This window comes from Carcharhinus amblyrhynchos, chromosome 8 (assembly GCF_965287045.1).
Source record: "Carcharhinus amblyrhynchos chromosome 8, sCarAmb.v2.hapA, whole genome shotgun sequence".
NCBI classification, from domain to species: Eukaryota; Metazoa; Chordata; class Chondrichthyes; order Carcharhiniformes; family Carcharhinidae; genus Carcharhinus; species Carcharhinus amblyrhynchos.
In genome coordinates, this window is record NC_137331.1 from 119,145,654 (window position 1) to 119,158,331 (window position 12,678).

The 12,678-nt window shown below is 42.6% G+C and overlaps 1 protein-coding gene across 9 annotated transcripts in view; it reads right to left on the reverse strand.

Annotated features, from left to right (window-relative positions):
• Positions 1-12,678, reverse strand: part of vps13b (vacuolar protein sorting 13 homolog B) — a 942,410-nt gene that overhangs the window by 353,564 nt on the left and 576,168 nt on the right. For all 9 annotated transcript variants that reach the window (XM_080194714.1, XM_080194711.1, XM_080194717.1 and 6 more), the window contains exon 24: positions 4,646-4,866. In XM_080194714.1, the coding sequence (XP_080050840.1) occupies positions 4,646-4,866 (221 nt within the window). The remainder of the gene's footprint in view (positions 1-4,645; positions 4,867-12,678) is intronic.

Sequence of the window (12,678 nt, forward strand, 5' to 3'; positions counted from 1 at the left end):
CGTATCTCTACCTCGCCAAAATGGACGTAGTTATTTTAATACTATAACAGTGTGAAGATAAAACTGACCAGTTTTTTGCCAGGAAATTCTGGCACAATATATCCAATTGCATTCCACCAAGTAAGTTCGCTTCCAGACACGAAATCCAAAAGAAACATGGCTACCGAACCTGATACACTCTTTTGATTATTCTGACGTACATCATTTAAATGACTTAAATCATTTGACCAGAGAAACCAAACACAATAGGAAAACAAACTTCTAACATACTGGGGGGGGGTTGCTGATTTTGACATCCCGCTGTGCTGCTTTTGTAACACAGTGAGCCAGGAGACTAGCAGAGGCAGTTTTGTGAGTTTCCCACTGGGCACCATGGCCTCCACGCATCCCCGGCTACCAGATTTCCATATATTTTAAGTATCAATACCGGGCCCTGGACTGAAATCTCCAGGCCTGCAAGCCCCCCCTACCCTGCCACCCACAGGAGTGGTTCACTCCAGCAGAGTTTACGATAGCTCCCCTCTTGCAGGGAACTGGCTGCCCGACCCCACTGGAGGGAAAGGGGTGCGCAGTTAAGGACTCCCAGAGGGTCAGGTGCCGGGGGTGCCCAGGGGGCACCATGGCACTGCCTGCCCACTGGGCCTAATGGGGGCGATCAGTGGTGGATCCTGCTGTCACTTTGCACTCAAGCTGAATGAGAGAGGGAGGGAAGGCAGCAATCGGGGCTGGCCATCAGGGTGGGAGTCGGGGCTGGGCCCGGGCAGGACTTGGGAGGGAGGGGGGGGGTGTCACATGTCTGGTGATGTGGGGGTCGCGGTGCTCGCCAGCAATCGGGATGCCGGCAGTGCAGGGCCACTGCTCATGTGCCAATTTTATTGCTGACAGGTTGCCGCATGCGCAGAGGCGTGTTCAGCGCTGTGCTGCCGGCCACTCCAGTGGGAATAGGCTCTACCCTCTGGTTTCTGGAGTGAATCACAGTCGTGCTATCTGCAGTGCAGTGCGTGGGAGATTCATTTTGAAACTCCTGCTGTAAAGACCAACAGGATTTATTCCAGTTATTACATGAATTCGACACTTAGGTTTTACCAAAGTTCCCATTTTATAAAAAGTTAAATGGATGATTTAATGCTAAAACTGCAAATCCATCCGAAATCACAAGTCTTGGTTTTAAATTTCTAATGTCACTGCCTTTAAGCTTCAAGGACTAATGAAAATCCAAACTTATCTAAAGTTGAGAGATCTGGTAGAACAGGGTGACGTTACTTTCCAATGGCAATGTACATGTTAGGAGAGGTCAGAGAACCTCGTCCAATATCTCTCACACACAATCACAAATTGGTACAGCACAGTGGTTATCACAGCGCCAGTGACCCGGGTTCAATTCTAGCATTGAGTGGCTGTCTGCACAGTCTTTGCACAGTCTCCCTGTGTTTGCATGTGTTTCCTCCGGTTTCCTCTCACAGTTCACTCCATTCCAGTCCAACCTATTCCAAGATGGTATCATTGAGGTTTACAGCATGGAAACAGGCCCTTCGCCCCAATTTGTCCATGCCACTCTTTTTTTTAAAACCCCTAAATTAATCCTAATTGCCCACATTTGGCCCATTTTCCTCTACCATCATACCCACGTAACTATCTAAATGCTTTTTAAAAGACAAAATTATACCTGCCTCTACTACTACCTCTGGCAGCTTGTTCTAGACATTCACTACACTCTGTGCAAAAAATTGCCCCTCCGGACACTTTTGTATCTCCCCCCCCCCTCACGTTAAATCTATGCCCTCTAGTTTTAGACTCTCCTACCTTTGGGGAAAGATAATAACTATCTGATCTATACCCCTCATTATTTTATAGACCACTATAAGATCACCTCTCAGCCTCCTACATTGCAGAGAAAAAAGGCGCAGTCTATCCAACCTCTCTTTATAACTCAATCCATCAAGTCCCTGTAGCATCCTAGTAAATCTTTTCTGCACTCTTTCTAGTTTAATAATATCCTTTCTATAATAGGGTGACCAGAACTGTACACAGTATTCCAAGTGTGGCCTTACCAATGTCTTGTACAACTTCAACAAGACATTCCAACTCCTGTATTCAATGTTCTGACCAATGAAACCAAGCATGCCGAATGCCTTTTTCACCACTCTGTCAATCTATGACTCCTCTTTCAAGAAGCTATGAACCTGTACCCCTAGATCTCTTTGTTCTGTAACTCTCCCTAATGCCCTACCATTAGTTAAGTCCTGCCCTGGTTCAATCTACCAAAAGGCATCACCTCGTATTTGTCTAAATTAAACTCCACTTGTCATTCGTCAGCCCCCTGGCCCAACTGATCAAGATCCCGCTGCAATTAGAGAAAACTTTCTTCACTGTCCACGATGCCACCAATCTTAGTGTCATCTGCAAACTTACTAACCAGGCCTCCTATATTCTCACCCAAATCATTAATATAAGTGACAAATAACAGTGGACCCAGCACTGATTCCTGAGACATATCGCTGGTCACAGGCCTCCATTTCGAAAAACAATTCTCTACAACCACCCTCCGGCTTCTGTCAAGAAGCCAGTTTTGTATCCATTGTACCCTGGATCCCATGAGATTTAACCTTATGCAACAATCTACCTTGCGGTACTTGTCAAAGGCCTTGCCAAAGTCCATGTAGACAACATCAACTGCACTGCCCTCAACTACCTTCTTGGTTACCCCTTCAAAAACTCAATCAAAATTGACAGACATGATTTTCCACTCACAAAGCCATGGTGACTGTGCCTAGTCAGTCCTTGCGTATCTAAATGCCTGTAGATCCTGTCTCTCAAAATACCAACAATTTACCCACCACGGATGTGAGACTCACTGGCCTGTAGTTCCCAGATTTTTCCCTGAAGCCCTTTTTAAACAAAGGCACAATATTTGCCACGCTCCAATCTTCAGGTACCTCAACTGTGGCTATTGATGATTCAAATATTTCGGCTAGAGAACCCGCAATTTCCTCCCTCGCCTCCCGCAATGTCCCGGGATACACTTCAACAGATCCCGAGGGTTTATCTACCTTGATGCACTTTAAGACTTCCAGCACCACCTCCTCTGTAATACTCCTCAAGACATCACTCTTTATTTACCCAAGTTCCCAAACATCCATGCTTTTCTCATGACATGGCATGGCAACTTCTTTTGAGTTGTGCCCAGCATACACTCTAATTCTATCTTTTGCTCTTGTTCTATGCTTTTAAAATACTACTCTCACTCTTCTACATTATGTACCTTCTCGTTTCCTTCTCTATGAACGGTATGCTTTGTCTGTATAGTTCACAAGAAACAATACTTTTGACTATATACTAATACATGTGACAATAATAAATCAAGTCAATCTAAAGATATGTAGGGTAGGTGGACTGGCCATGCTAAATTGCCTCTTAGTGTCCACAGATCTGAAGTTAGGTGGATTAGCCACAGTAATGTGAGACATTATGGGGATAGGATGGAGGGGCGGGCCTGGGTAAGATACTCTTTTGGAGAGTCAGTGCAAACTCGATAGGCAATATGGCCACCCTCTGCAGTGTCGGGATTCTATGGTTCAGTCCATTGGGCAGGATTTTACGACCTCACTAGGGCAAGACCAGAAATTCTCATCCAAGGTCAGCGAAGATCTCCGTTGTCGGACACTTGCCCATGCCAATTCCAAGACGGGTGAGGTGGTAGAGCTCTGGCCATTGTGTCCGGTCTCTGAATGAACAATGCACCAAGTGCCATTCCCCTGCCTTCTCACTGTAACCCTGCATATTGCTCTTTTTTAGATAGTAATCCAATTCTCTCTTCAAAGCCTCAATTGAACCTGCCTCCACCATACTCGCAGGCAGCACAGTCCAGTCCATAGCCCATTGATGGGAGAAGAATTTTCTCCTTATGTCCCCGTTGCCTCTTCCGCCACCTGAATATATTTTACAGAATAAATTTGCAACAAATGTAATAAGCAGAAGTGCTCAGAAATCATTTTTAAATAGGTTCCACAAACCTAGAATAGAATTTAAAACATGCCACTATTAAAGTGCTTTGTGGCAGTATGCAAAACCCTTTACCACCGGACTCAAGGCTTTTACAATTAGAATCAGTGCAAAGTGATTTTTCTTGAGATAACAAAAATATGGAGAATTTCAGATTTGCCGGAAGATTTCCACCACTGTATGGAATGTGTTCGATTAATGGGAACTTAAGTCCATATTATTTAAGTCTGAAATCTCTTTAATGTTACAGCCCACATCTATAAACATATTGTGTGAAGTTATGATAAACTTTTGAACAGGCAGCTCCAGTGGACACTTTCAAAGCTGCTGCACATTAATTCTGCTACATAATACTTTTCGAAACTGCACATCTGCAACTGATTTTGCTCCATCAGTTTTAAGATGCACTTTAGACTGCAGTTACTAATTTTTTTTTGGAAGAGTCTAAATTACAAAAAAACTTGAGAGCACATCAAAGCGGTAAACTAATCTTTGTCCCCGATCATGGTCACCAAACTCAAAAGAGAGAGCAAAGATGTTTAATGGAATAAGGATTCTCCTATAAAGTACAGGACAAATTAACTTAAGGAACGTCTTTTCTTATTTTCATCACAATAAATCAATTAGCTGAGCCAACACCAACCTGAGGGTTTGAGCATTTCATCTCCAGAGACTCCAAGTCCACGTGGAGACAGACGACAAATGAATGTCTGGTTTCAGGGCCGGGGGTTTGTAGCTTGTGTGAGGTGATGGCCAGAGTTGAAGTGCAGCCCAGGGGTTCTATGAGGTTACATGCCCTCAGCTGCCCAAGTAAAGTATACACACTGAACTGGCTGAGGCTGATGGTCCAGGGGAAAGCATCACCTGACAAAATAAGAGAGAAATCACGATCATTAAGTAACCATTCCAACAAATGTTGCTTCAACTCCTGCTCCCCTCCCATGATTATTAGTACAATAATGTGGAATAAAGAGTTATCATCTTAAACCCAACATTAGCACATTGAGCATAGTTAAAAATGTAAAAGATAACCATTTGTCATTCCAAGCTATCCACTCAATAACTCATTCAAAGAGCTGGCAAAGGCACAATAGGCCAAATGGCTGCCTTCTTTTCTGAGCGATTCGAAGAGGCATAAGGTGTTTTCACCTTAAATAAGTCTAATAGAATATTCTCCACTGTGATGGAATACTCTCCACTTGTCTGGAGACTCATTCAAGAAGTTCAACACTATCCAGAATATAGCAGCCTGCTGGATTTGCACCCCATCCATAACCATCCACACTCTCTACCAGTGACGCACAGTGGTAGTCGTGTGTACCATCTACAAGACGCACGGTATGACAGACAGGATAAAGAGACAGCAACAGAAAGGACAGAGAGACAGGACAAGGAGAGTGTGAGAGACTGAAGAGGGAGAGCAAGAGACAGTGCAAGCAGAGAGTGAGGGGGGGGCAAGTAAAGAGCAAGAGACAGGGCAAGGAGAGAGCGAGAGGCAGGGCAAGGAGAGAGCGAGAGGCAGGGCAAGGAGAGAGCGAGAGGCGGAATCTCAATGATAATCAGTGACTGAGCAATATAGATATGAAGACACAGAAAGATACATAATATTTAGAAGATGGAATGAAGGAGGCACCATAACAAACAGTATTACAGTTCCCAAGTTTTGTTTCACATAGTAGTATTTAGTAACCACAAATACAGCACAAATTCCAGAGAATTACCTTTAATGGACTGATTAAGGTCGGACATTAGCAAGTTTGTTTTTAGCCAGCTCCTTTTTGGTATTATTTCACATTTTTGTGTTTCAGGACCAATTAAACCTGTAATCTGAAATTAATTTCCAACAGAACAAAATAACTAAATCACTAAATGATCTGGGAGTGACAACATGACATCTCTTCAATCGTCTTGGGACAGGTTTGTAAAATTGCATGTCTTCAGTGATACTAAAAGCAAAGGCCTTTTGCAAACGCTTAAAGATTTTCTCTCATAAGTTTGATATTTATATCACCTATTATAAATGGCAAAGTAAATAAATATTTCAAACTGCTTTGATTGAACTAACAAAATAGTTTTTAAGTTAAAAAATGTGATAGACAGCATCTTGCTAATGTAGGGCATATGCAGTTAGTTTGACTTACCTTTCACCATTCAACACTAACTTTCTGGAAGCGAGAACCGATAACAACTCAGCAAGGACAATGAAGCATTTGGGACCTCAGTGATAGACTGTTAGTCCCACCTATCTCCTTAATCTCTGGGATTTAAGGATTGTGAAGGAAAGAAAGAAAGATCAGAGAACAAAAAAACAGAAATATTGGTAAATTACATCAAGAAGACCTTTCAGCCATAGTACACCAAGGGGGCTCAAAACTGTACAGAAACAATAGCAGTGAAGAAATGGTTACGTATTTCCAAATTAGAATGGTGTATGGCTTAAAGAAGAATCTGCATGTGGTGCTGTTCTCATGCACGTGCATGAGAAAACATTCCCACTGGCTCACTGGAACCTCCGGCCTTCAACCAACTAAAATGGAGATGGGTGATTTTAGAGGACATAGAATGCCTTGAGGGACGTCATCAGGAACACACAAAGAATATGTTGAAGCATCGGAAAGAGCGCACAAACCTCCAAACAACTTATCTACCTGACCCTTCAAGCACCACCTGCCCACATGTGGCAGAGTCTGCAGATTGCACACTGAATTTATCAGTTATCTCATAACCCATCAACTTGAGTGGATGCAAGTCATCACGATCTCAAGGAACTACCTAAGGAGGTGAAGGATCTATACTCTTGGCTATATCCAGTGTCGTCAGCCATTTCTCGCTATTAGGTTCAAAGAATCAAATTGGCTAGATTCCAGCAACTATAACAAAAAGGATCTCAGGATGAGGTCCAAATGGATCGTCCATTCAGCACTTCTGGCTGCGAATGCTTCATCTCTGTCCTTTCCTCCGACAGTAAGAAGTCTTAAACAAGATTTAAGTCCAACCAATTTATTTGATAGTAAACTCACAAGCTTTCAGGGTTTGCCCTTCGTCAGGTGAATGGAGTGTTCTGGCCTCAGACAGAGCATATAACAGCACAGATAGTTTACAGATTACTGATTAGAATGCGAGTCTTTACAACTAACCTGCTATTCAAGTCTTAAAGATGCAGAAACTGTGTTGTTATATGCTCTGAGGCCAGAACTCTCCATTCACCTGACAAAGGGCAAACTCCGAAAGCTTGCGAGTTTACTATCAGATAAATTGATTGGACTTAAACCTGGTGTTGTCAGACTTCTTACTGTGTTTACCCCAGTCCAACGCTGGCATCTCCACATCCTTTCCTCCGACACGCAGGAACCTGCTATCATTAAAGATGAAGATGCTTTCCATGCCTCCTCCAGGTAGTTGTTTAATTGTCTATCACCATTCATGGCTGGATATGGCAGGATTGCAGAGTTTTGATCCAATCCATTGATTGTGGGATCAATTACTTTTTTCTAAAACATGCTGCTTTCTTGGCCAGAGAGATTGCATTAATGATTATTATGTAGCCAGAAAGGTGCTTGGCTGTTAGGTTCAAGCCTTAAAATTCTGCATAGAATTTAACAGGCAATTAATGTGCAAATCCAGCTAGTTCTTATAAATAACTAACAGGGAAAAGGAGAGATGGTGTTTGTGTAAAGCAAACATTAGAATGACAAAAATCAACCATGAGGTTCAGAAGATTAGCAGCACACACTGGGGGCAATTCTCCCAAAAGTGCTGAATTGGCGAGAAAACTGGTCTGGATCACAACTGTTTTTTCAGTGCAACTTCAGACCCAAATCTCCCCAGTCTATGCACTACAGTGGTGAATATCAGACCCCTCCCACCCCCCTCCCTCCCGGGACAGGAGGCAGACTACCCCCCACCCTCCAGGAGACCCCGCCCCTCCCATCCCACCCCAATCGCTGGCCTCCCTCCATCCCAGACCAATCCCCATGCAGAGGCGCAGCGGGACCTTGCCCCACCACTACCGATCACCCTCTGGGCCCTGCCCACAACAGGCCCCATCCCCTTGGAGCTGCCCCATGCCTGGTGGGCAGTGCCAAACTTGCCCCCCCTTCACTCTGGTGGGATCTCCCACTAGTTTCCCGAATGTAGGGAGCTACTCTATACCCCACAGGAGTGAAGTACTCCCTGGTAGAGTGGGAGATGTTATCAGGTCTGGAGAGATCCGTGCCGGGCCCGATAATGACATTTAAACTACACTTAAAGTATATTTAAAACAGATTAAAATCACTTACCTCTCTTCCCGCCAGCTTCCAGCACAGTCCCAACAGCACCTGTTCCCTGGCTCTGGGAGGCGTGCGTGTGTCGGGAACACATGCATGAATCCCGCAAAATAGCCGACACGCGATGCTTCCGAACAGACCCAGCAGAAAGTTTGCGTGTCACAATGGAAGAATCGCCCTCACCATTTCTCTTAATCTGCTAAACTTGCTGGTGGATTTTTCGGTGAATAACAATGCCTGTCATTAATTTGCCACCATTTTCCAGCAAGATGTATCACTTTATTAACATATATGACATAGCTTGATAACATTAAGAAATCTTCAGGGCGTTATTGTAAAAGCTGCTCCCTTTGTGATTGTTATTTCTCAATCTCACTGTTTAATAGCAATGGCAATGTCTGTTACGTACTTCACAGGAAAAATAAATAATAATAAAAATCTTACATGAACCACAACTATTAGCCACTTAATGCATCAAAAATAACACATATTCATCAATTCTGCTCACATTGCTGCATCAAATTAAAAATAGCAAGTAACATAGAGTGCAAAATGGGAGAACTAGAATACTAAGCTCATCTGCCTAGTTACTTGTAAGCAATTAATATGTTCTATATGAGCAACATAAACTGGGTTCTTCACTGTACTTCATTATTCTCTACAAAAAAATGTGTTATCATTATCAGACAGCCTCCAAGGAGCTGCCCCTCACCCTTTCTAGGGGTGTCATGGTGACACAGTGGATAGCACTGCTGCCTCACAGTGTCAGGGACCTGGGTTTGATTCCCGTCTTCGGTCACTGTCTGCGCGAATTCCTCCGGATGCTCTGGTCTCCTTCCATAGTCTGAATGACTAACTGTTTAGGTGTATTTGCCATACTAAAATCTCCTTTAGACCTGCACAAGTGCTGGAGTGTGGCAACTAGGGGATTTTCACAGTAACTTCATTGCAATGTTAATTAAGTTAACTTGTGACACTAACAAACAAGCTTTAAAAACTCAAGGTAATCAACTAGCTACCACCCTTTGCCTGTGTTATATTCAAAAAATCAGACAGCACGGAAGGAGGCCATTCAGCTCATCACGTCTTTGATAGAGTTATCCAATAGTGCCATTCCCCATACTTCTCTATATCCCCACAAAACTTTCCTTTTCCAGGCTATATCTCAATTGATAGGTACAATACAGAAAAGAGGCCATTTGACACAACATGTCTATACTGACTCTTTCAAAGCTACCTTCCCTGTTCTTCCCCATAGCCCTGCAATTTGAGATTTTTCAATGATATAGTTTAGAAGGAGTGATACCGATACTTGATAAGGGCAATGTTGTTGACGTGTTATTCATGGACTTCTGAAAAATATTTGATACAGTATCGCATGACCGACTTGCAAGCAAAGTTCATGGAATAAATGAGACAGTAGCATCACTGAGACAAAATTGGTTAAGTGACAGGAAACAAAGATAATGGTTAATGGATGTTTTCCAGGCTGGAGGAAGGTTTTTAGTGGAGTTCCCAGGAGTCAGTGTTGGAACCCTTGCTCTTTGTGATATATATAGATGGCTTGACATTTGGTGTGCAGGCCACAATTTCAAAACTTCCGGATAAAACAAAACTTTGAAGCATTGCAGACTCCGAAGAGAACAGTGTAGAACTTCAAATGGACATAGGCAAGTTGGCGGAATGGCTGCACAGACGGAAGATGAAGTTCAATACGAAGTGATTCATTTTGGCAGGACGAACATGGAGGAACAATATACAATAATGGGTACAACTCTAAAGGAGATGCAGGAGCAGGGGGACCTGGATTTATATGTGCATAAGACATTGAAAGTGGCAATGTAATTTGACAGTGCGCTTATTAAAGCGCACTGTATCCTAGGCTTTACTACTGGCTACATAAAGAGCAAGGAGGTTATGTTGAAGTTGTATTCAACACTAGTTCAGTCTCAACTGGAGCAATGCACCCAGACCTGGATGCCGCACTTCAGCAAAGATGTAACTGCATTGGAGAGAGTGCGGGAAGAATAGCTCCAAGGATGAGGAACTCCAGCAAAAATAGATTGAAAAGTTGGGATTATTGCCCTTGGAGAAGAGAGGGGGGATTCGACAGAGGTATATAAAATCATGAGTGGTTTGTACAGAGTAGATTGGGAGAAACAGTTCCCACTCATGAAAGGATCAAGATCAAAGGGGCAAAGATTTAAGATAATTTGCAAAAGAAGCAAAAGCAATATGAGGAAAAACACTTTCACTCAACAAGTGGTAAATGCACCGCCTCAGAGTGTGGTGGAGGTAGGTTGAACTGAGGCATTCAAAGGAGAATTAGACTATTATTTTATTTTATAATATGAAAAGTTTATTTATTTATTAGTGTCACAAGTAGGCTTAAATTAAAACTGCAACGAAGTTACTGTGAAAATCCCCTAGTTGCCACACTCCGGTGCCTGTTCAGGTATACTGAGGGAGAATTTAGCACGGTCAATGCACCTAACCAGCGCGTCTTTCGGACTGCGGAAGGAAACTGGAGCACCAGAGGAAACCCACACAGACACAGGGAGATCGTGCAGGCTCCTCACAGTCAGTGACCCAAGCAGGAATCAAACCCAGATCCCTGACCACTGTTGCCACCATGCTGCCGATTTGAAATAAACAATGGGCGGGATTATGAGGAAAAGGCTGAAAACTGCACTAAGTTGCTCATTCAGAGAGCTGATGCAGACATGATAGACAGTGTGGTCTCTTTCTGTGCTATAACAATTCTGCCATTCTGTTGTGCCAATATCTCAACTATTCCTGCTTTCATAGACCTTAATTTTAATTCTATTTCCAGCTCTTTTGCCACTGTTTTTAAGTGAACAGTTAACTACTGCAAGGCAATCGAAGGCAAGTTCCCTCTGTGAGAAAAACTTCAGCAATTGACACAGCCATTTCTAACTTTTTCAGTGATACCGCAAACGGTCCTGTGAAATCTTGTTCTTTTAAATTTTTGCATATTCCAGCATACCCATCTCATCCATGAATTCAAAATCTTGCCATCAATCTCTTTAACAATCAAACCACCCAGGTTTACTGCCAGGCAGACTCCAGAAATCTAATATAACCCTTTTTATTTACCCTAAATCGGAGACTACAGTTCCAAAGCATAATAATCTTATGGCCCAAAGCAATAGTCCTAATTATAATTTGGACTATTGCTTTGGTCAGGGATCTGGGTTTGATTCCTGCTTGGGTCTCTGTCTATGAGGAGTCTGCACGTCTCCCAGTGTCTGTGTGGGTTTCCTCTGGGTGCTCCAGTTTCCTCCCACAGTCCGAAAGATGTGCTGGTTAGGTGCACTGACCGTGCTAAATTCTCCCTCAGTGTACCCGAACAGGCACCGGAGTGTGGCGACTAGGGGATTTTCACAGTAACTGCATTGCAGTGTTAATGTAAGCTTACTTCTGACACCAATAAATACATAAGCTTCTTATATTATAAAATAAAATAGTCTAATTATATCTAATTAGTCATAACAATCTTATATACCTTGCAAATGCAACATTCTCCTACCAGTTTCTCCTTCTTTATTCTGTCAAAACCCCCAATCTAATACTGAACACCTCCATTAAATCTTCCCTGAACCTGCTCCATTCTAAGTTAAACCAAAAGCTTGCCCAGTCTTTCCACAAAGTTCCTCATCCCTGGTACCATTCCAGCAAATTTACTCTGTATCCCTTCCGAGGCAAAGATGTGCCTACAGCCCAAAACAAATTATTTCACCAGCGTGTCAGAAGCCTAGTGGGAATTTTTAAGTCAGTATCAAGTATTAAAGACAAATGCATGTTTTTTTCTAAATGTCAGCTGCTAAGCTTTCCATACTTACTTGACTTTGATAGAATACCAAGACACCCTTATGCACTATAAATAGCTGGTCTTTCCACAGAACAAATATTTTACACTTTCCCAGTAATAATATGTATTTAAAAAATGTGCTATCCTACATCGTGGTCATCAGAAATCATCCCCATAGGCTTTCAGAGCCCAAAATCGATCTTGAAAGGAAACAAAACACTGAAAAGCAACATTCCAGTCCATAAACTTTCTCCTGTAAAGGGTAGCAATAGCCTTTAGTCCACCATGTCCCAATAACCAAGATAAATTTGAATCGATTAAATGGTCTTCAAATTGGATAAAGATGCTGTTAATTGTACTTATTAAATAATATTGCAGAATGTATGTTGATCTGATATCCACTAGATGTTGAGTAATGGCAGAAACTAATCTGCTCTTCACCTCATTGCGATGTCGAATGTTTCACAATACTTTCAGGTTTCAGTATAGCATACGATTGGTGTAACGTTTTAGCATACACACATTTCTCCTGATGGACTTTTTTCCAACTTTCATTATTATAACCAGTCCGGGTGT